The sequence below is a fragment of the Aethalodelphis obliquidens genome, unplaced genomic scaffold (assembly GCF_003676395.1).
Source record: "Aethalodelphis obliquidens isolate GAN/ISIS:26980383/991018 unplaced genomic scaffold, ASM367639v1 scaffold9, whole genome shotgun sequence".
NCBI classification, from domain to species: domain Eukaryota; kingdom Metazoa; phylum Chordata; class Mammalia; order Artiodactyla; family Delphinidae; genus Aethalodelphis; species Aethalodelphis obliquidens.
Genome location: NW_020837953.1, coordinates 48,023,635 through 48,048,698, shown reverse-complemented (window position 1 = coordinate 48,048,698; position 25,064 = coordinate 48,023,635). Strand labels below are relative to the sequence as shown.

Here is a 25,064-nt window from a genome sequence, read left to right as displayed (position 1 = left end):
GGAACAGAGATTCGTGGTCTGTTATTTAGCTTCCTCCTTTAAGTAGATGCTCTGAGGAAAAAAATGAGAGCAAGTAGACATGCATAAGCATTTGAAGCTGACTTAAATGACATTTATTATTTTCTCTAAGAACTGAATCATTTTAAAATTATTTAAACACAATCTCCAGGAAGGAATCTAATTGTAAATACTGTTGAAGAAAGGAATAGTTAATGGTAGAGGGTTTCCGTAAACACGCAGTCATTTTCAAAACGGTGTTCTACTGTGTACTGCTGTAGGATTTATGAAAAGTTATGGGTTTTGATATCAGATTTCAAAATGTTGGGCAGCCTAGCTGTAGTGCCAGCAATATCATTTTTGTCTTACCCTGAACCAAACAGTGCTAGATGAGTCCTCTGGCCACAAAGGCTTAGGTTTCCTGTATGGCTTTGAGAACAAGTCCACTGTGGTTCCCAGCGCGTACTCTTCTCTTTCAGTAGCCAGGAACACTGGCGAACAGGAGCAAGGACCCCAGCTAGAGGTGTATTTGCTGTGCTTGCTGCCACTTCTGTAGGCTGGGTGCTAGAAGCCTCTCTCCCTGGCCTCTGCAGCCTTCTCTTCCTTACCAGATCCTACTTCGTCACTCTTGATTCTGGCTCAGCATCTCATCTTGCTTTTCCTAGGCTTCTGCTCTCGTGTAATGAGTTAGTCGGTCATAATTTTAAGGGGATTCACGTGTTGGGTAGAGGGTAGTCCTGGTGACAGCCTCTAAAGTTCCTTCCCAATCTGACTTATGATGCTAAGAAAACGAAGTTGCATGTGTGGGATTTCGCTTCATGGCTTGCTGTGCTGGTGTGCAGCTGTCTTATTCTGTGTGGCTCTCTTTTCCTTTTGAGGTACTTGCTCCAGGTCAGGCCGTCTGTGTACGAGGAATTTGAACTGTAGTCACCGAGGTGCCTCCTTTCTGGTATACGGAGAGGGCTTAATTTTTTAGGTCTAACACGTTGCGAGTTAAAAATTGCAGAAGAAATTGTTAAAGTTGTTAAAGATGCACAGCACAAAAATGTTCATTCTGCTTAGTTATTCCCTGTGACACATTTCAGGTCTTTATTCTAATATGGATGAGAGTTTATAGTGTTGGAAAAACAGACTTAGATAATACACGATTACAGATGCAAAAGTGTCTGCTAACCTCAGACATTTATGTTTAAGGTAGTATTATTTATATTCATTTAGCTTTATTTCCTGGAGTTGATTAGTACAACTGTTATTAGGATGTATCTATTGCTAGACTCTTCCTACTAAGAAACTCTTGTGGATTGGGGAGTTTCGGTGAGTCCACTGTAATTGATCATATAGCATCTTCACTTGTGCATACTCCCCGGGCTGCTCCAGGCCTGGCCTTTGGAGATACCTTGAATATAATTTAGTTTTTGAAAGTTTCTTTCATATGTAAAGATACTGAGGGTCAAGTTAAAGTTCCCGGTGTTCTTGGCAACATTCTCTGCCTTATCCTTTCTGTCTCTGCCATTATGAAATGTGCTGGCTGAATCATTTGCTTTGACAAAGCTTCTGATGGAGGTCTCTTCCTCATTTAATTTTATCAGTAACAGGCTGCTGTGCTTACAAAGAGAGCTATAACAAGCGGAAGGTGACGAGTGGGTACTCAACATTTTTGAAGTACTTGTTTTTCTTCCTAGGGGTCCTCTAGAAATTGATCATGGATTACTTGACCAAGTTCAAGGCCCAAAGGTTTATTCCAGGCACTCTGGGAGGCAAGGACCATCAGTCTTTTTCCGCTGAATCTGATTATTCTACAGATGACCCATTGCTGCCCGTATGGGTGTCTTCTGATGCAAATCAGGTGATAGTGGCAGCCTTTCTAACTGGGCTGGATCTCCTTGACAGCCGGTGTGTGTCCTCTGCCGGTATTTTTAGGCTCCAGCTTCTGTGGCCGGGGCTGGAGGAGCCGAGGATGGACTTAGCCGCCCTGGGGCTGCTCCAGGTGGTTGCGGGTGTTCTCTGCCGTCTCCCCGCCAGCGCCTTTAGCACCACCTTGTCGCTTGATGACAGAGCATAGACGGAAATCCCTGTTTAATACAAAAGAATGAAAAAGTCGTGGTTTTCAGAGCGCTTTTAAAGATAAACAGTGGTGAGCGGTGATGGTGCACAACGGCGTGAATGTACTTAATGCCACTGAATTGTACACTCAGAAAGGGTTAAAGTGGTACATTTTAGGTTATGTGTATTTTTCCACAATTAAAAAATAACCCCAAATGGATTTAAAACCCAATGAGAAAAGTAGCTATAAGGAGCTAAAAGTAAATGTATGGCAATGTTTTCATTACACTAAGTTGGCAGGTTGTGCCTTAAATAAAGCATCAAAATCCCTTGCCCCCCCCCACCCTGCCGACCCCTGCATGCGTGCGCGCGCGCACGCACACACACACACACACACACACACACTAAACGAACATCAGATGGCTCTGAGGTTCATTTATATAGAAAGTGGACACTAGGACACTTGATGTCAGGGAGGGGAAGCTGGCCCTCCTTTAGTTGGAGCTGTTTTTCTTGCAGGGAACACAAGCCACTTAGGTTAAGTGAAGGTGGTTTTTGTATAAGGAGAGCAGAGGCCAACTGGACAGTCTGGGAACTGCACCCGGAGAGCCTGGAGTGGCCTTTTCCTCTGGAGCCCCTGGGGCTGAGCGGGGGTCATGGCTCTGCTGGCCCCCCTCTCTGCTGCTCCCCGTTTCTCCTTGCACACAGGGCTTCTCACTCGCACGCAGGCTTCTTGCCTCACTGTAGTTGGCACGCAGTGGGCAGGGGTCCCGGTCATGGCTTCTGTGCATCCTGACTCTGGTTCCAGGGCTCACTGTCATCTGACTCCAGTCTCTATGGCGTATGTTTAAAATACTCTAGACTGAGGTTTGGACTGACTCCTCTCAGCCACTTGCTTTGTTCCATGGCTGGGTGTTCACCCCGGTCCGGTGCACGCTGAGAGAGGGCTGGTTAGGGTTGCTGGCCTGCTGATCACTTAGAGGGGCTTAAGGTGAAGGATTGTGGGAGAAGGGGACTGTAGCAGGGGGTCCTGATGCCTTGACCTCTGTCTCCGTCAGACAGTGTAAAAGAAAGAATATTGACTCCAAAATGGATTTCTCATGTCCACTCGCTATAGCGAGTAAACTTTTTGCAGAGAAAATGTTCCCTGTGGCTACAGCTATGAGGCGGAGCATCCTCAGCCAGCCAGCCCACTTGTGTGTGGAGCAAGTCAGCAGTGGGTGTAGCAGCTGTCCCAGGGCTCGTGCTTGGAGTGGTGGTGAAGCAGCCGGGACCCGTGGGAACCTGGTGGCCTGGCAGCCATTGCCCTGGTGGTTCTCAGGGAGAACCAGGCAGTGTGAGGGATGCCAGTGTCTTCTGAGGTGTCCCACGGTTGAGATGCTTGGGTGGGCTCCCTTGCCTTTCCCCTTCTTGTGGACCACTAAACCTGGACGGTTGGAGACATTGCCTCTGAAGAGGGAGTCTGGAGGGAGGAAACGGAACAGCCTCTGTCTTAAGCACATGCGGCTACCTGTATGCATACTTGTTTGGCTTTTTCTTCGTATCCTTCCTGCGTCTAATCTCAGGTTTTTCTTGATTTCTCATGGTAGAAGGAGGAAGTAAAATTATAGTAAACAGTAGAAGGCTGAAAGCAGTGGTTTGGAGGTCTATGTAAAAGGGCTAGTAGCCAGCACACCAATGAAGTCTGAAAATACAGCTGCTTAGTAATTGATGTTTCATAGTGATGACCTTGAGTGTATTCACAGAAGCAATACTAAGTATGCTCTGCTTAACAAAAGAGGAAAGTATATAATGTTTTAAAGATACATAAAGGGATTTGATTCCTTTTTAGTAACAGCTTTATTGAGGTATAATTCATATAACATAAAATTCACCCTTTTAAAATATACAGTTAAGTGGTTTTTAGTATATTTACACAGTTGTGTAACTATCACCACTATCTAATTCTAGAACATCTTCATCACTCCAAAAAGAAACCTCTACCCGTGAGTAGGCACTCTCCTTTCCTCCCTCTCCTCTGCTCTAGGCAATTAGAAATCCACTCTCTGTCTTTATGGATTTGCCAATTCTGGACATTTCATATAGATGGAATCCTACAATATGTGGCCTTTTGTGACTGGCTTCTTTCCCTTAGCATAATGTTTTCATCCACGTTATACTATATATCAGAACTTCATTTCTTTATGGTGGAATAATACTCTATTATATAGATATACCACATTTTATTTATCTGTCCACCAGTTGATGGACATTTGAGTTATTTCCACTTTTTGGCTACTATGAATAATGCTGCTATGAACATTTGTGTACATGTTTTTGCATGGACATGTGTTTTCACTTCTCTCCAGTGTACACCCAGGAGTGGAATTGCTAGGTCATATGGTAACTCTGTGATTAACTTTTGAGGAACTGCCTGACTGCTTTCTAAAGTGGCTGCATCATATTACATTCCCGCCAGTGATGTTTGAAGGTTCCAATTTCTCCACAGCCTTGCTGGCACTTGTTGTTATCTGTCTTTTTTTTTTTTTTTGCGGTACGCGGGCCTCTCACTGTTGTGGCCTCTCCCACTGCGGAGCACAGGCTCCGGACAGGCAGGCTCAGCGGCCATGGCTCACGGGCCCAGGCGCTCCGTGGCATGTGGGATCTTCCCGGACTGGGGCACGAACCCGTGTCCCCCTCTTCGGCAGGCGGACTCTCAACCACTGCGCCACCAGGGAAGCCCTGTTATCTGTCTTTTTGATTACAGCCATTCTAGTGGATGTGAAGTGGTATCTTATTGTGGTTTTGATTTGCATTTTCTAAAGGCTAATGATGTTGAGCATCACTTCTTGTGCTTATTGGCCATTTGTGTGTCTCCTTTGAAGGAATGTGTATTCAAGGCCTTGGCCCATTTTTGAATCGAGTTGTTTGGTTTTTTGCTTTTGAGTTGTAGGCATTTTTGATATATTCTGAATATCAATCCCTTATCAGATGTATGATTTGCACATATTTTCTCCCATTCTGTGGATTGTCTTTTCACTTTCTTGCTGGTTTCCTTTGAAGCACAAAAGTTTTAAATTTTGATTGAGTTCAGTCTATCCGTTTTTTCTTCTGTTGCTTATGCTTTTGCTGTCATAATTAAGAAACCATTGCCTAATCCAAGGTCTGTTTTCTTGTCAGAGTTTAATAGTTTTAGCTTTTACATTTAGGCCTCTGATTCATTTTGGGTTTTTGTATGTTGTGAGGTAGGTAGGCTTCCAGCTTCATCCTTTTTTGCATGTGGATATCAGTTGTCCCAGTACCATTTGTTGAAAAGACCATTCTTTTCCCATTGAAGTATCTTGGCACCTTAGCCAAAAATCAGTTGGCCATAAGTGTGTGGGCTTGGTTTTGGAGTCTCAGTTCTAATCCATTGATCTGTATGTCTCTCCTTATGCCAGTACCACACTGTCTTGATTACTGTAGCTTTGTAGTTAAGTTTTGAAATTGGGAAGTGTCTGTCCCCCAACCGTTCTTCTTTTTCAAGATTGTTCTGAATATTCTGGGTTCCTTGATTTTCCATATGAATATCCAGATCAGCTTGTCAATTTCTACAAAAAAGGCTGTTTTGATATTGATAGGGATTATATATTAAATGGGTGGATCAATCTGGGGACTTTAAATCCTTTTTATGGATCTGCTGGAACTAGTCCTGCCTAACTCAAGCACCCAAGCATCTTGCCTTAAAAAAAAATTGTTGTTTAAACTTATTAATATAGTAGCCTGTGTTGTTGAAAAACCTAATTCTCTATGAGGCTGGAATTGGACTTTTCAGGTTCCAAGACAGCAAATAGTTACTCATATGGCCTGTATAGGTCGGCTTCTTGTGGTGTGTGTTCTTTTGATGTGAAAGTTTGCTGATGCCTTGCGTGTTTAGAAAAAATGTGGTATTCTGGTTAACACTCATTCTGATTAATAGAGAATTAACAGGTTCCACTCATGAATATTTAATTATAAAAGAGTTAGAATATATTACAGTAATATGACATTAAATTTTATGTAATTGTCATTATTATTATTGGAGATGTCAGAAATTATTTTAGGATCTTGTAGTCCTGTGGAGGCCATGTGACTATCAGTTACTCTTATACTCTTAAGGCAGCTCATTTACTCAGCACATAATAATAAAGTGCCAGGCCCAGAGAAGGACAGTCATGGTCCCTGTCCTCACGCAGCTGACAGGGAAACCAGCGTTAATCAAGGTGCTGTGTGTGATTACAACTGATACACTGCACTTGCCTTCTTAGTGCTGTATCACGTCCACGCTATGCAGGCGAGTGTAGTGCATCAGAAAGGGATTTGCTCATCTGAAAGCTTGGAGGAGCCTTCTTGAGCTGAACTCTGAAGGAAAATAGGAATTAATTGAGGGAAGAGTGAAGGAAGGAAGTTTTAGGTAATCGGATGGCTGGTTAGGGAGATACATGGGGATACTGTGGTTATATCTGGCTGTTTGTAGCTTTTTTTTTTTTTTTTTGCGGTACGCGGGCCTCTCACTGTGTGGCCTCTCCCGTTGCGGAGCACAGGCTCCGGACGCGCAGGCTCAGCGGCCATGGCTCACGGGCCTGGCCGCTCCGTGGCATGTGGGATCTTCCCGGACCGGGGCACGAACCTGTGTCCCCTGTATCGGCAGGCGGACTCTCAACCACTGTGCCACCAGGGAAGCCCTGTTTGTAGCTTTTGAGGAGTCCCTGAAGCCTTGACTCTGGTCTTTACCCCTTAAGTGCCTTGTGACTTTGAGCAAGTAACAACCTTTCTGAGCTTATCTACTTACTGTTTTTTTTATCTTATGAGGCAGTGTGTAGCCATTTTTACTTAGAGATACTTACTGAAAACATACAGAAATTTAGGCTTGTGATTGATTGTATTTATATAATTCAAAAATAATTATTTTTTCATGACCCTCTTTGGTTGTTTACTTAGAGGTGCAATGCTGATAAATTGAATATTTTTCTGAACATTTTTCCTAGTCTTGGAAATTAGGATTCACTTCTGTTCATAATACTCCAGAAGCTTCCACCCTGCAGGGGAACAGATATGGATGTAACTGAGTCAAGGCAGGTCATGATGCATGGTGTAATCATGCGCTGGAAGGAACTGGGAAGACTTCTGGAAGGAGGTAGAATTTGACCTGGCATTATTGACAGGCAAACATGCTGGTTTGACGAGAAATTCCAAGCGGAGGAAATGGAGCAAAGGCACAGAGCCAGGAGTACCGGGGAGGCTGGGGTTCCTGGTGCATGTGGGTAGATGAGCCGGGCAAAGTAGGTAGGGGCTGGGCTGTAGGGGCTTGGAAAGTCAGACTGAGGAGCCTGGCGTTTACTCTCTCTGCTTTGGGAGAGGCTTTTAGGCTTTTTTGTTGTTGTTTTGTTTGTTTTTTTAGCGGAGGAGTGGGATTGATTGCTTAGTCAGTTCTGCTTGAAGGTGCTAATAAGGACCTGCTTACTGCTCCGGTGTCCTCGCCAGTGTCCCACTGTGGGGAGTTGTTTTAGATTCTGGGCGTCTCAGGGCACCGTGCTTTCTCTTGGTTTTAGGCCTTGCGCGCTGTCCTCGCCTTGGCTCAGGAGGCGCACTTTCCTCTAAAATAAATACACACATACTTACACATACGGTCTGTTTTGCTGCCTCTCCTCGTCCTCTGGGTTTCTGCTTAAATAACACTTTTCGGAGTAAGCCTTCTTGACCTAGATCGGGTTGTGTGCCCTTCCCTGGTGCACCCACAGTACTTTATGGTTTTCCTGGTCCTAGATCTTTTACTTGTGTTGAACTTGCTTGTTTACTTCTCTTTCTCCTTCAGTTAGATTTACATCTTTAGTGGTCAGAGGCTTGAATACCTGGCACCTGGGGTGGGCTTAGTAAATGTTTGTTGGTTGAATGAATGAATGAGCAAAGAGGAAGGACTGGAGTTGGGAGACAGTAGCTCCTGGCAGGAACGTCGGTAGCAGTGGGTTGGAAAAAGGAGCTGGTGTGACTGAGCTGTATGTGTATGTGTGAGAGAGGCACAGTTTTGTGCCTGACTGACCATGGGCCTTGAGGGATGAGAAGAGTTGGAGGTGACTTTAGCTTGTGAACCTCAACAGCTGGTGTTAGTGAGGCCATTAACTGAGGGAGGGAGGAATAAGGAGGGATATCTTTGGGGGAGACTGGATGCAAACGTATCGGTTCTGTTTTAGGTGTAATTGGGGTAGCGTTATCATGTATGCGTACAATATGACATTGGGAGTGTGGATCAGAGATTAGGGAATCATTCATATCACCCTGTTTTTTCTCTTCATTGAACTTTCAGAAGGCAAGGGAGCCCTGGTGATGGAGTCCATAGAGGTCAGCCTCCCTGGCACAGGGCGGGGTGGAGAAGGGTGGTGAGTGGACCTGGAGGGGCAAATAGAGCCTCTGGCAGAGTATGTAAGTTTCATGAACGTAGAACCTTGATTGTCTTGCTTGTGGCTGTTATACAGCTCTGTGCCCAGAACAGTGCCTGTTGGTTGAAAGAATGAATCAGTTCAGATGAATTAGGAGTAGAATTCACAGCAGTGGGTGAAATTGTCATGGGAAAAGAGAAGGGACTTGTGGGCAGAAATGTGGTGAATGCTTCCATTTAAGTGACACCAGAGGGGAGAGGACCAGAGGAGACCAAGGAAGAATGGTCAGAGAGGTGTGGTAGAACAAGAACATAAAGTCAGGGACGCTTGGTGCAAAGGGTTGTAAGGAGGTTATCAGTTGTAATGCCGAGAGGTTGAGTAGAATGAAGACTAAGAAAAAGGTACTGATTTTTGTCAATTTGATAGTGAGTTGAGAGGATGAGAAAGAGGTAGTGAGAGAGTAGACAGTTCTTTCAAGGGTTTTGGTGGTAAATGCAGAGTGCTGGTAAAATGATAGTGAAATGATTGATCAAGTCCAAGGTGAGAAAAGAAATCACTGGGCCCTGATCAGTGTATTAGTTATCTTTGCTGCTGTAACAAATTACCATAAACTTAGTGGTTTAGAAAAAGACACATTTATTATCTGGTTCTGTGGGTCCGGAGTTCAGGCAGGGCTTTGCTGGACCTGTTGCTTCATGGCCTCCCAAGCCTGCAGTCAAGGTCTCATTTGAAGGCCCGACTGGGGAAGGGTACTCTTCTAAGCTCACGTGGTTCCTTCATGGGCAGAGCCAGCACGGTAGCTTGCTTCATCAGAACCAGCAAAGGAGAGTCTGCTAGCAAGACAGGAGGCACGATGCACGTTGCCTATTCATGGAAGTGATGTCCCAGTGCCACATTCTGTTGTCAGAAGAAAGTCACTAGGTCCAGTGCACACTCAAGGGGAGGAGGTTATACAAGAGTGTGTGCTAACTTCAGGGGGTGGGGGTCATGGGCAGTCCACCGTGGAGTTCCAGTAGGGAGGGATGATGGCCCTAGGGGGCATAGGGCAGTTCTTCGGAAAGATGCCCTATAGGGCAGGATGGGAAGTTTTGGAGGTGCAGTTCCAGCTGAGGGTTCAGGTATGTCGCGTTGGGGACCCTTCTGAGGAAGCCTTCCCTGCCGTCTCTCTTCATCCCCGATGAGAGGCGTAGGTGCCTCTTGAAGTGCTCTCTCCTATTAGATGGATTAACAGACTGTATTGTAATTGTCATTGATAAACCCTCTGCTCTGCGAAAATTGAATTATTTATCAGCAAATTCTTGGCCAATGGGGGTATCTGTCCTGCTTGCCTTAGGATGTTGCTAAGGATAAAATCAGGTAATTCATGTGGAAGTAATTTATGGAATGTAAAGAGATTTGCAAACAAAAGGCGTTGCCACTTTCCCCCCATGTTCAGTAGAGCACGTGGACTGTAGCGTACATTTTACTTGTTAACTTGGGTTCATTTTGTTGTACCTAAGTTACTGAACTGGGCTTTATTTAATGCTGTGATATTTTTAGGACTTTTCCAGTAGACTGTTTGCTTTTATCATAAATGACCCCAAACTGCTGCACCTTTCAAGTCCTTGTATCTAGTTTATTGTTTTTTAAAAATCTGTCCTTGCTGTTCCTTGTCACTTTTGCTTCTACTTATCTGTCAGTCTCTAGCTGTCCTTTCCCCTTCTGATTTGTTGCTTCTGATCTTCTCTGGGCTTGGCAACCTGATAATTAAGCTTATTAGAACTATGCATGGTTTAATAGTAATCAAGCTAGGACTGTGGATCAGAGAGCCCTTCTCACAGTGAAGTGTGTGAGCTTTTGCGCGTGGACAGATGTCTTTGGCCACTGAGAGTGTCTTGGCATTCTTCCTAGTTCTGGCAACATTTGGATGAGGTGAGGCCCCACGTGGCCAGGTTCCATTCAAGGGGACGCCTCATTGCTCTGCTATGAGAAACAGTGTTCTCCTCCCCTTTGGTTTTGTTTTTTTTTAAAAAAATTTATTTATTTATTTATTTATGGCTACATTGGGTCCTCGTTGCTGCGCGTGGGCTTTCTCTAGTTGCGGCAAGCAGGGGCTACTCTTCGTTGCAGTGCATGGGCTTCTCATTGCGATGGCTTCTCTTGTTGCGGAGCATGGGCTCTAGGCGTGCCGGCATCAGTAGTTGTGGCTCACAGGGTCTAGAGTGCAGGCTCAGTAGTTGTGGCACACAGGCTTAGTTGCTCCGTGGCATGTGGAATCTACCCGGACCAGAGCTCAAACCCGTGTCCCCTGCATTGGCAGGCGGATTCTTAACCACTGCGCCACCAGGGAAGTCCCCTCCCCTTTGGTTTTGATGAGGTTTTAGTTTTGGGGCCGTAGCAAATAGTGATCGGTTATGGGTGGTCTGTGGTTCATGGACTAAAAAATGTTTGAGAAGCACGGAAAATCTTTCTATGAGATCAACATCCAGACTTGTGTGTGTGTAGCTGTTGTGTTGCTGGCCTTTCCTTTAGGATGTTGAACTCCCAGCTTGCATTCCTAGGTATTCTTCCATGTTCCTCGTATGTTTTGGCTTTTCTGTCAGAGCAACTTGTGAACTTTTTCTGCCCCAACTTTTGCATTGGTTCTTTGTGGAGAAGCATTATTGCATTATTGGGAGAGAGCCTGTGTTCTGTGGGAACAGCCCAGGAGTTGTGTAGGGAGCCCTGCTCCTGGTTCTTGCTCTGTCCTCTCCCAGCCTGTGCCCCCTGGCAGGTGTCTCTGCCTGTGCCTTGATGCCTTTTCTAGAACAGACATCATGTCTGCTCTGCTGCCTTCTGGGGCCAGAATAAGATTTTAAATGTGAAAATGCTTGTTATATGTACATAATATCAAATGGAATGCCTAGCTTGTTGAGTTGATATTTTATATCTCTCTTTGAGTAGTTAAAAAAGTTATCAGTATTAGTAATGGTAAGTGCTACTGAGACAGTGTAATTTTAAATTTCATATAGCGTTTTTTTTTTCTGAATATGTTCTACTAGAATCTATTTATACAAGTGAGGACATTTAATAAGTGCTCTTTGATTATTTTCAGAGTATTGAGTATACTGGCTTCCTAGCCAAATTAAATTTATAAAAATTCTAATGATATTGCGATTCATACCTAGAAAGAATTTTTTTTTTCATTCTGAAATCAGTTTAAATACGCTTTACATGAATCTCTGGTAGTAGTGAATCAATTAATGTGATTTCTCAGGTCATAAATCAGGCTCGATATATTGTAGTATTAGTTCCTGTATTAGCTTCGTAGCCCTTCAACTGTTTTGTGGTTTGTTTTAGCAACTTGTTTGCTGTTGAACTCAATTCTAGGTGTTGAACTCAATTTGAGAGCCTAAAATGGTTTGTGCCCCAATTACCTTAGAGGTTACTGCTTCACTTTCTTACTGCGCTGGCCCCAGTAGTAGGAAGTCAGCCACCTAGCAGACTCGCAGTTTTCCTTTTAACTTGAGTACACACTTTAATTTTGTCTCTAATACATGAGCACAAAATATTTTTGTACTATACCATGTAATTTTTTCCCCCACTAACCTTTTGTGGTTTGTGTTTAGGGTGCATGTTGGCTTTCTAGTCTCAGAGGTCATTAGCCCGGTTTTATCGAGGCTTCCAGAGCCTGGTCTCTGACAGACCCTGTGTTCCTCTTTGTCGAGCAGCCCTGTGCTCTCAATGGTAGCGTTGGCTCTGTTGTTGTCCGTCAACATGGTAGAGTATTTTCACCCCCTTAGTTCTTCTTACTGGGTCGAAAGTAGCTCTTGTCTTACTGCTTGATTGTTCATGTTCCAGAAGACAGGTGGCAACTCAGGGTGGCCTCAGGAGAGGGAGACAGAGGTTCTTAAACAGACTGCTGGTCTTCAGTAAATCCTACCGTCACCAGAGCAAGAGATGGGACCATTCTTTTTCCTTTCCATGAACTTCTGGGAATGCCATTCGTCCATGAATTCAACGAATATTTGCGCTTCTTTTATGTGCCAGACATTAAGTACCAAAAAAGCCAGACATCCCTTCAAGGATGCCCTGGATGTAGTCTTATCTTGAATATGTTAGAAAAATATTTATCTATTTATCGGAGTAGAAAAACTGCTAGATTGGGTTTAGATGCTGAATGGCCTTAGGGATTAAAGGTGGAGGTTGTAGGTTTAGAAGGTATTTCTGAAAGGAATGACTCTTCTATAATTAAAAAAAAAAACAAACAGTTACAGATGACATTGTGGCAGAGACTGCTAGCTGATTGAGAAACCTAGCTCCTCTTCCTGGGCAGGTAGCCAGACTGCATTTCCCAATCTCCCTTGCAATTAGGTGTGGCTTTGTGGCCATATCCTAGCCAATGGCGTGAGAGCTGAGAAGTGTGCCACTTCCAGGCCTGGCCCGTAGAACCGTCCGGCTCGGTTATCCGTGTCCTTTACCTCTGCTGGCTGATGCAGAAGAGCCCAGTGACGTAGGAAGGCTCCTGCCATGAGATGGAAGGAGATGTGGGGCCTGAGCCGCTGCTTGGAGGAGAGCTGCCTCCTGATCTACTGTTTTGGACTTTACACGAGCAGGAAGTAAATATTTATGGTATTTGAGCCATGACACAGTTTGTTCTCTAAGAGTTAGCCTGCCTAACTAGGCACGATGCCTAGAATGCTAGGCAAAACTGGTGAGTTTAGTAAAGGTGCTGAGAATTTCGGACTCTGCCTTAATTTTGATTTTTTATATGTCATGTTATGTGTAATGATCAGTGAATTTCAAGGCTCAGTTTAAAGCTATGTGACAAAATCTTTTTAATGTATCACTTTTAATTGATACAGCTGGTTTATTGCATTCAATGGGGCATCTCTCTGCCTTTGTTTTAATAAGCTATGTGGGTCCTCAGCTAGTTTTAAAGGGACTCTATGGAGACTTAAGCATTGTCAGTCCTTATTTCAAAGAACTGTAAATACAGTTTTCATCATGCAGCTTCTCTGTCCAAAAGCCAGTAATCACTTCTCATTATATAGCATTTTGTTTCATTTATTCCATCATCCAAAACTATATATATATATTTATATATATATATTTTAGTATATAAAACGAATGTGGCTATGTGTAACCCTCTGACCTAGGTTCTCTGAAGGGAGGCAAAAATGGATAAAACATATTTCATGCCTCCAAGGAGTTTGTGCTGGTACACAGATAGTTACTAGGTTTCCATACTGCTCTCATCTCCTCACTTCAGGCTTTAATAAATCATGTATTATTTCTTCATTACATTTTTTTTTTTTTTTTTTTTTAGTATTGTCTCCAATTAGATATACCTTTTGAAGGCAGGGAATACTTTAAAGAGCTTCTGTGTCCTCTCTTGGGTACTTCTAGCGGACACTGGACTGTACTTAATTGAGTAACCATCCTTGTAGTGTCTTTTGCTTTTCTTGCTTGGATATTCTGGTATAGTTTTGTATTATAGTTTGTGTTAACAGGCAAAAGTACTTTCTCAGTCTATTAGGAATCCATGGAATTGTGCAGTCAGGAGTGTTGGGACTGGATCTTTATTAGATCTAATTCCTCATCTTTTAGATCATCTAGTTTCTGATAGTCTAGGTGTGGCCGGTGTCAAAGCACATTAAATTTATAAATTTAATTTGGCTAGGAATCATGGGGGTGTCTCAGAGGCACAGACTCAGGCACCACTCAGACCTGTGGGTCAGAACCTGCAAGAGCCTCAGATGACCCACATGTGCGTTAAAGTTGGGGATGCGCTGCTCAAGGTCAACCTGTGATTTTATTCTCGAGAAAACTGGCAAAGTCAGAGAGTTAGCAGCGTCATGCAGCTGTTTGTTTCAGTGGCTCCCATCCTGGATACACCTTGGGATCACTTGGGAACCTTTAAAAAATACTGATGCCTGGGTTCCATCTCCATACATTCTGGCTGAAGTGGTCAGGATTGCAGCCTGGGCATCAGAATTTAAAAAATCTCCCTAGATGACTGAAGTGCAGCCACGCTGAGAGCCGCTCAACCTAGTTAATGAGAGAATCCGGGTTTCCTGATGCTCTAATCAAGTAGTCCCTTTGCTCCACACATGGATGTACTTTCAGAAACAGAGCTCTCCCTACCTGATTTTTCATTGTAGAGCATCACTCCGTTTTATTTCCTTCACAGCATTTATCCCACTTACCACCTGCCTCCCCCACTGGCACGTACCCCATGAGTGTGGGACCTTTGTTAGTCTTGTGTACTGCTGGGTCCCAGCTCCTAGGACGGTGTGTCTGGCACACGTGAGGTGCTCCTTTCATGTGTGTAGAACACATGGAAGGAGTTATGATAAAGATGGAGGCATCCGGCAGGAGGGAAATACAGGCTATTCAGACAGCACCAGTTGGGCTGCTCGCCTCAGTCAGCGGGAGGCTCCCGAGGGCAGAGAGGTCCGAGTCAGACTTGAGAGCCAGCCAGGGAGGGCAGCATGCAGACTGGAATCCAGAGCTGGCGTTAGAGCTTGTACTCTTCCCACTCGGCCCTTGCCTGTGCGCAGAGAGCTCAGCTGTCTGTCCCGGCCTTGCCAGCAGGCGGTGGTGGGCCTGGCTCAGGACCCCGTGGCTCCAGATCCTCCGACCAGTGAGTGCCCCTCTCTGCACTCCGGAGCCAGTCTGGCTTCCAGAGCCAGGTCTCGGCCTGGTGAAAGGACCTAGCTCAGAGGCTGGCCCCGGGGTACTTCATACAAGGTAGCCATTGCTTGTGTGAGTTTGCTTGTTTCGCCTTATTTGCTTTGAGACTCACGTTGTGTTTTTTAGGGTGGGATGTCATTTGATTTCACTCTCAAGTTATGTGAGTGAGTTTCTTTCCTGGTTAAATGAACTATTAAGACTTCATTTATTACGCTAGTGCTATTGAGAAATCATGGTTGGTTGTTCGTGATATTTCTGTTACATATGTTGTTTTTAGCGTTTAATTCTTTCGATTTGTTATTTGATACATTTTACCACTAATTTACCTGTCATCAAACTTTGAAGTCAGGTGTAAAAGTTCTTTTTATGAAGTCATTCACTAATGTGTTCCACTGTACATTAGTGGTTTTTAAAACTTTTGAGAAGACCATTGTGAGATGTCTTGATCAGTGGTAAACCTAAGCTATCTTGTTTTTTGGTAATAGGAAGCCAGAAAATGTTAAGTCTTGAACGTAAAACATTCTTTTTAACACCGTAAAATTTCAAGTTTCAATTTGGAAACCACATTAAGATGAGATGTTGCATTACGGTGCTGAGAAGGCTGTTGCTGGCGACTCTCAAAGATGTTGCCTGAAGTCTAGAATCCCACACTCGGTTGGGGGAGAGACTAACGTTGAATTTTCCAAAGGAACACGAATGCTGAGTCCATAGTTCACAGGGAGAACCCTCAGGCCTGGATTGCTAACCAGTAGTTACCACTATTGATTAAATCAAGCAGAAGAAGGACAGTAAAAGTACTGGAACAAGAATTTTCCAGAAACAAGAAATAAATGATTAGGAGCTGATGGTTATCCTGGTAGCTGGGGTCGCATTGTGGAGAAAGACTTTTTCTGTGGTGAAGCACCCACTTCCCGTGGCTCCAAGGGAGAGGAAGATCAGAGCCTCAGGGGAGTGAGCTTAGTCAGATTTCAGCACTCTTCGCGGCACAAAAAATCCAGGCAGCCATCAGTGTATTGTCAGAAAATGTTAACGTTGTTAAAGATTATCCTCACTGGGGCTTCCCTGGTGGCGCAGTGGTAGAGAGTCTGCCTACCGATGCAGGGGACGCGGGTTCGTGCCCCGGTCCGGGAAGATCCCACATGCCGCGGAGCGGCTGGGCCCGTGAGCCATGGCCACTGAAGCTGCACGTCTGGAGCCTGTGCTCTGCAATGGGAGAGGCCACAACAGTGAGAGGCCCACGTACTGCAAAAAAAAAAAAAAAAGATGATCCTCATTAACCGTAGTAACAATGGCATTTTATATTGAGTGGTACTCTTGAATCTAAAGCCCTTATCTGTGCAGTATCCCATCCAATTCTCTGTACTTTTTTGGATGAGGTAATACAGAGAGGTTAAATTACTTTCCCAAGGACAGCTAGTAAGTAAGAGAACTGAGTTTTTTATATTTTAAACATGAAATGTTGAGGGTGATTGTTGAACTGTCTTTGGTTTTCTAGGTATATAAATCTGTGGTTTATAGTGCTGGAGGAATAATCTAAAAATTTATTTAATATTACAACTGAACAAAAAGGGACCCAGACTAATTGGCTGGCAAGACTCAGAGAAATTCCCCCCCTCCTTTTTTTTTTTTTTTTTATTTATTTATTATTTATTTATTTTTTGGCCTCTCACTGTTGTGGCCTCTCCCGTTGCGGAGCAACAGGCTCCAGACGCGCAGGCCCAGCGGCCATGGCTCACGGGCACAGCCGCTCCGCGGCACGTGGGATCCTCCCGGACCGGGGCACGAACCCGTGTCCCCTGCATCGGCAGGCGGACTCCCAACCACCGCGCCACCAGGGAAGCCCTCCCCCCCTCCTTTTTAAAAGTTACTGTGGTATAGGTTTTTTTTTTTTTTAATATCTTTATTGGAGTATAACTGCTTTACAATGTTGTGTTAGTTTCTGCTGTACAACATGGTGTAGGTTTTTATATGAAAGCTTTAATTTTATCTACATGAAGCAGCCTGAGAGAAGAGACCTGGTCTTCCAACGTCTCCCTAACTCACTCCGCCCGCCATGCTGTTAGTTGGCACTTACAGGTCCGTTTGAATCAGTCAGGTATGGGCCTTGCTGTTGGGAAGCGGTAATGATGTCGTTGAATGTTGACTGAGCTGCAGAATGAAATGGCATTGGTTCTTCTTAGTAACAATTTACTGTACGTACAGCACATATGCTCCCTGTTAAAAAAAACTGCTCAGGTACTGGAGGTTCAGCAGCATATATCTTTTTTTCACACACGTGTACTTTACATTTTGAAACACTGTTAGCCTACAGAAACATCGCAGGTGTAGTGCAGAGAACTTCTTTCCCCATGTGAGAGAGTGAGTTGCTGGTATGTTTCATCGCCCTTGACTGTCAGTACTTTATTATGTGTTTCCTACAAACAAGAACATTCTCCTCCATCACCACAATGCAGGCATCAAAATCAGGAAATGAACACACAGACCTCTCTACCGTCGAATCCTCCGAGCTATTCTGGTGGTGCCAGTTGACCCAGTGCTGACCTTGTAGAGAAAGGCCCCGCGGGGACCCTGGGTGGCGCTTGATTGTCTCCTCAGCCTCCTTTGATCCAGAACAGTTCTCAGTCCTTTCTGACTTCCATGACCTTGACGTTTGTGAAGACTACAGGCCATTTTGTGGAATGTTCCTCAATTTGGATTTGTCTGATGTTTCCTCATGATTAGATTCAGGTTTTGCATCTTTGGCAGGAATATCACAGAAGAGCCAGTATTTATCTTTTTCAAAGATTAGTTTTACATTTTATTTTCTGTTTCCTTAGAGCGTTTCCCAAAGTGTATTCTGCGGAACTAGCACCTACTGTGTTCTCAACACCGTGCCACCTATAGAAGGTAGGATTCGAAAGCTTTTGACTTACAGGAAGGGGTGGGCTTGGCAGTGAGAGTAATTCCATCACTGTAGTGCAGGAAAGCCTGTGATGAGGAGGCCTGGGTTCTGCCTTTAACTTGCTGTGTGATCTTAGATGAGTTACTTAATCCATCTGGGGGTAGCAAAATAATACTCCCCTCGTAAAGTTTCTGTGAGGATTACAAAGGCAAAGGGTTTAATCACATGGAAAACTCAGAGCACTCTGCAAATGTTAGATACACTAATACAACGATTTTGTAATTCTAGTGTCAAATTCTGGGTGACTTAGAGTAGGAGCCTTGTGGTATTGCCGGAAAAGCCAGAGGTCATGTCTGAATCCCATTTGAGCCACTTACTAGCTGTAGATCTTGGGCAAATTAATCTGAACCTCAGGTTCTTCATCTGTAAAATGGGGGTGATTATGCCCAGACGGGTTATTGTGACGATTAAATGAAGGAGGACAATGTAAAATCCTTTCTGGATGCCTGATATAGAGTCCCACAAATGTCTGCTCCCTCATAAATAGTAGAAAATAAATGTACTTGATCACATGTAGCTCAGATTGAAGTTGAATGGGACGAAGCAGGAGAGGATGCCCCAAACCCAAATTGACGGCAATTGATCGCAAGGCTTCTGGGCCTCGCCGCTTTATCTGCCCCCACCTACATGTTTTTAGATTGAAAATATAAAATTCAGGTAAACAGTGAGAAGTTTATTAAACCTGAGTTTGAGTTGACCTAGACCTGGGTCAGAGGTTTGGTAATATGATTGACAGGGAGAGGGTATCTGGCCACCTAAAAATAGAAAGGGTAAGATTTGATGATCACACACACTCTAAGAAGAGGAAAGGGGTTGTGAAATAGCAAAACTAGTTATACTTTTCTATTAAAAAAACTTATTATTTTTTTTAACCTTTAAAAAATCTTTTGGATAATTACAACTGAGTTTAATTAATTTTGGAGAATTTCTTTCGAGAAGAATAAGAGGAAATCATACCAAGGCTTGGCACATCGTTGGTGCTTAATTAATATTTATTTTGGATGGATAGCGATTTGAAGGTCTTAGATTAGTAATGGCAGTATTTGCTGCTGTGAGCACTGTGCTGACTTGAATTTAACAATATGTGCTTATGTTTCCCTGAATCAGTTCCTATCCTACTAATTAAATCTAAGCACATAATAATTAGAGCTAAACAGAAAATTGTAGCGCTTCCTTTTAATTTTACCACTCCAAGTTGTTGATCAGATATATTCCCAGTAAGACTGAGCAATTTGGTACACTGTTAGACCAGCTTATTTTGAACAGTTTGTTCTAGAGGTTGAGAGGTTAATCATAATCAACTTGATTGAATAACAGTGTTTGTAATTATTCACAAAACCAAAATTATTGAATTTTTATTAATTATGAATCAAAATAAAATGTATACATCATTTCCAGGTTAGACTTAATACAGTTATGATTTACCTTGTAGAAGTCAACAGTGTGTTCCAAGGAAAAGGTCAAATACATTTCTTTGGATTTAAATGAAGGATTTGGTAATGTGAAATCTCAGATTTAGAAATAAAACATGAAAATAAGAATTCTGCTTTTTGCCTAATTAAGTAAATGAGCATTCTCGTACATTTTAGAAAGTTTTAGTTGAGTTATACGATGCCTCTAAAGTTATTATTTGGAAAATATTTGAAGGTTGACTGGAAAAGGTGGTTCATTCTCTGGAATTAATAGCTGTCAGCCAAACAAATCATCTGTCAATTTCAAGAGCTTCACAAGTTCTTTTTATTGTGAAGTAGGTTAGAAAATTATTTTGTGAAGTCATGTATCAGACACGCATATTTTGCTAGATAATGATAGTGAAGTGTTTTACTGTATTTGGTTGACACTTCCATTTTGCAGTGTCAGAGTTTAACTCTGGATTTAAATACCGAGATGCAGTTGAAACCACTGTATAACTTTTAACATTAACTCAAGATACTGTTGGAATCCTTGTACTGAGACAAGGATTTAAAAACTGGTACATGTGTTATCTAATTATGATATCAATTATAGTTACTCCAAAAACATTAAAAAGCAACATTTAATTAAACAACACAACTTTATACAGTATAGCCATGTGAGCAGTTCTTTTCTAATGTGAAAGCAAAGTTACTCTTTATTCCATTTTAACTAGAAAAACTGAAATTTGAAAAGACGAGTTTTAACAGTTTGGCTGTTTGAATTCCTGATATTCTTTTCCCAGTGTGAAAACTGCCCTCTTCATAATGCACAGTGGGAAAATTTACCCATTGTTATGTTTCTTAAAAACATCCAATTTATATACAGCATGAACCTAAAATTCTGGAAATAGCACAGTTTAAAAACTGATTAAGGGGAACCCGTTGGCCTGTCATACTTCTATTCCTTTTGAACCCATGGCCGCACATCCCCATATAGTGCTAAATTTAGGAACTTGATTGAGACAGTGCTCACACAGCTATTCTCCTTTTCCTCTTTAAAAGCCTTTGGGCCGATTCACTGCTGCCTGATTTGGTATCAGAGTGGAAGACAGAAAGAAGCCTTTTCTCTAGCAGTTAGTTGTGCTGTTGAGAAGAGTGCTCTCTCGCTCGCTCCGTCTCTCTCTCTCTCTCTCTCTCTCTCTCTCTCTCTCTCTCTGTCTCTGTCTCTGTCTCTGTCTCTGTCTCTCTCTGTCTCTCCCCAACCCCACACACACGCACACATACACCCACACACTCACTCATATGCTTCCTATGCCGCAGGACAGCCGGGTTCTTCAAGGAGGCTAAAAGGACAGATGATTAACATCAGGTTGTGACCACAAACATAGAAATAGAAGCGGGGGTTTCATATTCCATTCATTGTCAAAATTATACGTAAATAGTTTTTTCAGAGCTGTGACTAGTCATATACTATTCAAAGTAAGCCAATTGATTGAGCATCTAGCATAGTACTGTTTTCATAGAAGGTACCCTGTAATTGGTAAATATCGGAATTGAGTATAGATTTTAGAATTTTTTCACCTCTACTTTGAAGATTCTACACATCAGGGGAGATTTTTAAAGAGCAGAGTAAAACCACTTTAGGGAAAGAGAGAAGGGAGGTAAAGGCTCATGTGATTTGGTATTGTGCACTTTAAAGTTTTATGGCCATGGTACCTCCCTTGAGAGGATGAAGTGCAGGGAGCATGCATAAGCACATAAAATTACAAAGGTTTTATAGTGTGTAATTAATACAGAACTTTCTATGAACTTGCTTTTACTTAAACCCTTTTTGTTTTTTGGTTTTGTAGCAAGGTTTTTTAAAAGTTTAATTTTATTTTGCTATTATAAAATTTTGCAGTCAATTTTTAAGTTTTTCAAGTTTTTATACTGCTTATAGAAATAGAGGATAGGCATTATAATTCAATTGGTTGTGTAGTTCATGGACCAAAAAAGATTTAATATGCTAAAACTCTCAAGTTCTTCCCTATGGGAAGATGTAGTAAATTTCTTAGATGTTATTTCTGTACCCAGTATTTCCCTGTTAAGATCTTTTCCTTGAGAAGAAATGTGTTAATCAGATGAAAAGTGTTTGGAGAAGATTTTATTATGACTGTAGAAGTATTTTTTATTCTTTTATGTTTTTCGCATGTTCAAAAAATAGTCTATGCTAAACAAAATTGTAGTAAATGACTGGAAAAATATACTACTGTATTTCACTTTCAACATTCTTAACTAATACCTGTATGCCCATATATGGTTGTTTAATTGTAAGGCATTTAAAATTACTGAATGTGACAGTAAATTCTCTAGGGATCTATGCCTGGAGGAGAATTAGAGATTATCTCATTCTCCTTGATTTGGGAAAGCTGAAAATATTAAGTAACTTACCCAAGGTCACACAATTAGAAAGTAGCAGAACTGGGCCAGAATCCTGGGCTCTTGACTTCGAGTCCTTTCTTACTTTACTGATATCAGAGTTAAGTCATTTCACCTGTGACTTTCTGGAGCGAATTCAGTCTTCAGTATTTTAATATATTGCTCCTTGGCACCCAGTTATGCATTGTACCTTTTGGATGTTGGGGCTTCCATTTGGCATTAAAAAAAATTGGAGTGGGTAATTTGAAACTCTGACCTAAATGTGTCAAACCTGGCAAGAAATTAGGAGCCAGGCAAAGGGACTTTGTTACAGGAATGAAACAAGAAATGATATGTAAATAAATAAGTGAATGAAAGAAGGAAATGATCTGTTTTAGAAAGTATCAGGGAGACTGATTATCAGATAGACATACCATCTAGTCTGAAAGTAAGGAGCTTTTCCCTCACTGATTTAGAAGAGTTACGTTTTGATGAAATACATTAATCGTGTAGATATATATGTAAATCAAATTAATTAAAAGTGTATGTTTTTAGATTTAGGCTAGAAAGGCCAGCCTCTGTGTTACCTAGGTAGCTAACTGGAGGTTTAAATTCCTTATATGTATAAGATTTGTAATTTTCTTTGGAAAGGATAAGTCTCATTTGTATTCTAGGGGATGAAGTAGTATTAATTTATCAATAAAGTAAGCAGTCATATTTTATTATAATTCCTCTTTTCTAAAAACCTTAAAAACATTTTCAGCTGTTAATAGAAGATTTCTAGGTGTTGTGAGTTTAAATCATTTTATAGTTTTGATGTACTTCATGGAAACCTGGTGAAAGACCCTTTAAAAGCGATGTTCTGTTTATGGGCAGCTGCTGGGGTATTCCCTGTTCATTTGCTCGCCACGGAGCAAAAAGCTCAATCTTATTTTAGAGCCTCTTGACCAGATTCCTGCTGCCATCTATCTGATAAGTGTGTAAATGAGTTTTGTTAACTAAGAGGAATAATGCTCTTGGTCTCCCAGTGACTAAAACTCAGCTGCTGTTTCTGACCTTGCCAGTGTACTTAACAGGAGATTTTCTCTATGATCTTCTCTGAATTTATTGTTTTCTTCTTTATAGATGATCATGGGAACAGCAATAGTAGTCATGTAAAAATCTTTTTACCGAAAAAGCTGCTTGAATGTCTGCCGAAATGTTCAAGTTTACCCAAAGAGAGGCACCGTTGGAACACTAATGAGGTAGATAAATTTCTATTTTTAGGGGTACAATTTTTTTTAAGGGCAAACTCGCTAGGTCATTTTGCATAGTACTACTTTATATTAGCTTTAAATTCAAAATATTGAACTAGGAAATTGTAAATGAGAAGAATACTTAATTTGGATTTGACAGAAACCAACATGTTTTTTGACCTATGTCTGATCTGCTTGGCTTGTGTTGCAAACTATCAAATGTGCACGCTGACTTACTAAGGTAGCATGAGTTTCTTCTGTCTTTGTGTTTTCTTGCATTTTGGTGTGTTGCATTTGGTGGTTGACTCTGTTTGCATCTCAGTTAAACCTTAGTTCTTACGTTGTCATGAATTGATAAGGGTACAGCTCCAGTATTCTACAGAATGTGCCGTGTCTTGACAATGTGAAGTTTCTGTAGAATTTGGAAGGGCAGGGTTCTTATTAGCAAAATAGCTCTTGTCCTCTCTGATGAAGAAAGTTTGCATGGAGAATTAACTGGTTTACCTTAACGCTAGGAATTTGTATTAAGAATGAAGGCTGTATAGTAGGTTGTTGATCTGACATTCAGTTAGAAGGAAGATTGATGAAGTAGAGTGAATCAGAGTTTATTTTGTTGGATGATGTTTCCTTTTTTGGTAAATCTTAATCTGGAAGTCTCAATATTAGGGGTGGATTGCTTTGTCATCTTTTTTATTTTGAAATCTGACTATTTCAGTTTAGGGTAATACCCATTTAGTGTGGTGATGAGAATTGGGTCTGTGTCCATCATGCTGGGAATTCTATTCCTTTAATTCAAATGGCTGGGGTTATTGGTTTTGCAAAGTTGGTCTCAATCAATTCGTGTTGCTGGTTCAACATTTATCAGTACTTCCAAGTTAAATTATAAATATAACACCCTGCCCTGTATTGGGCACTCAGTTTTATTAAGATACAAGAAGAAAATAGTGCTGCCTATTTACCCTTATTTTTAAAAAATCGTTTTCTCAAATTCTTGACTTACAATGCTTTTGTTTTGAGTTATGAGGTTATGTGAAAGTCTCTTCACTTATCCTAGTTTACAGAGTTAAATACTCACTAGAATCTCATAGTTTTGTTACCTTGTCTCAACTGATTTTAAACTTCTTTTAAGGTATGCGTATTTTGATTATTTGAATAAATTTCCCCCCTCAGACAGAATACTTTTGTTTTGACAAACAGCTAGTTTGGAGGCCTGTTGTTTTAATCAGTCATCTATTAACTGTTTCAAACATTTTAGACATGAAAACAAAGTAAAGGTGCTGAAAATTAGTCCTAATCGTAGATCATTACTCTGTCAGCAAAATAGTACAATTTGGGAGCCATTCAGTAAGTCAAAACTAGGTCATGAAATATTAAAGAACTCAGTATACTAGTTTCTTAGTAATCCCTGAAACAGGATTTGATACTATGTTATTATACATTAGTTCCAGTTTTTTAATAAATGTAACAAAACATAATTTTTTCAGTATTATCTTTTTATGTAATTGGCAATTTATTTTAATTATGACTTGAAATTATATTTGAAACCAGCAATTGCTTAGTGAATTAAAGTTAGTGGTCTTAAGAGTCTTACAAAGCTGTAGGTAACAGTGTCAGAAATTTATTTGGTAGATTATTTAGATGAGTGGTTTCAAAATGTTTTGGAACTTTTGAGCACAGCCCTTCAACTTTCACACATTTGTTTACCTCTGAATTATTTACGTGTTCCACCTTACTAATATTTTAGATACATTATGAAACACCCAATAAGGAATTTTTATAGAGGACAAAATTAAGAGGCAGATAAGAAGTCGTTCTGCATTTTCTTCTAGGACCCAGTACACCTAGCCCCTCGGAGACCACTGGTTTAGGTCCCAGTGTGGCTTCAGTTCAAGTCCTAAGAGGGGAGACTGCATCCCCTTCCGACCGGTGCAGTGTGAGACTGGGGGCTGAGAAATGTGGGGTGGTTGCACGAGCTGTCACTGCTGCTGAAATGTGGGTAGAAGAGCGTGTGCTCCTGTGGAAGGCGGGG

General features: G+C 41.8%; 1 protein-coding gene across 7 annotated transcripts in view; it reads left to right on the top strand.

The window, feature by feature from the left end:
* Window positions 1-25,064, top strand: part of CAMTA1 (calmodulin binding transcription activator 1) — an 894,875-nt gene that overhangs the window by 11,420 nt on the left and 858,391 nt on the right. For 5 of the 7 annotated variants that reach the window (XM_027110323.1, XM_027110322.1, XM_027110320.1 and 2 more), the window contains 2 exons: window positions 17,885-17,954; window positions 22,926-23,044. In XM_027110323.1, coding sequence (XP_026966124.1) covers window positions 17,885-17,954; window positions 22,926-23,044 — 189 coding nt within the window. The remainder of the gene's footprint in view (window positions 1-17,884; window positions 17,955-22,925; window positions 23,045-25,064) is intronic. The other 2 variants (XM_027110324.1, XM_027110321.1) reach the window with 1 other exon arrangement.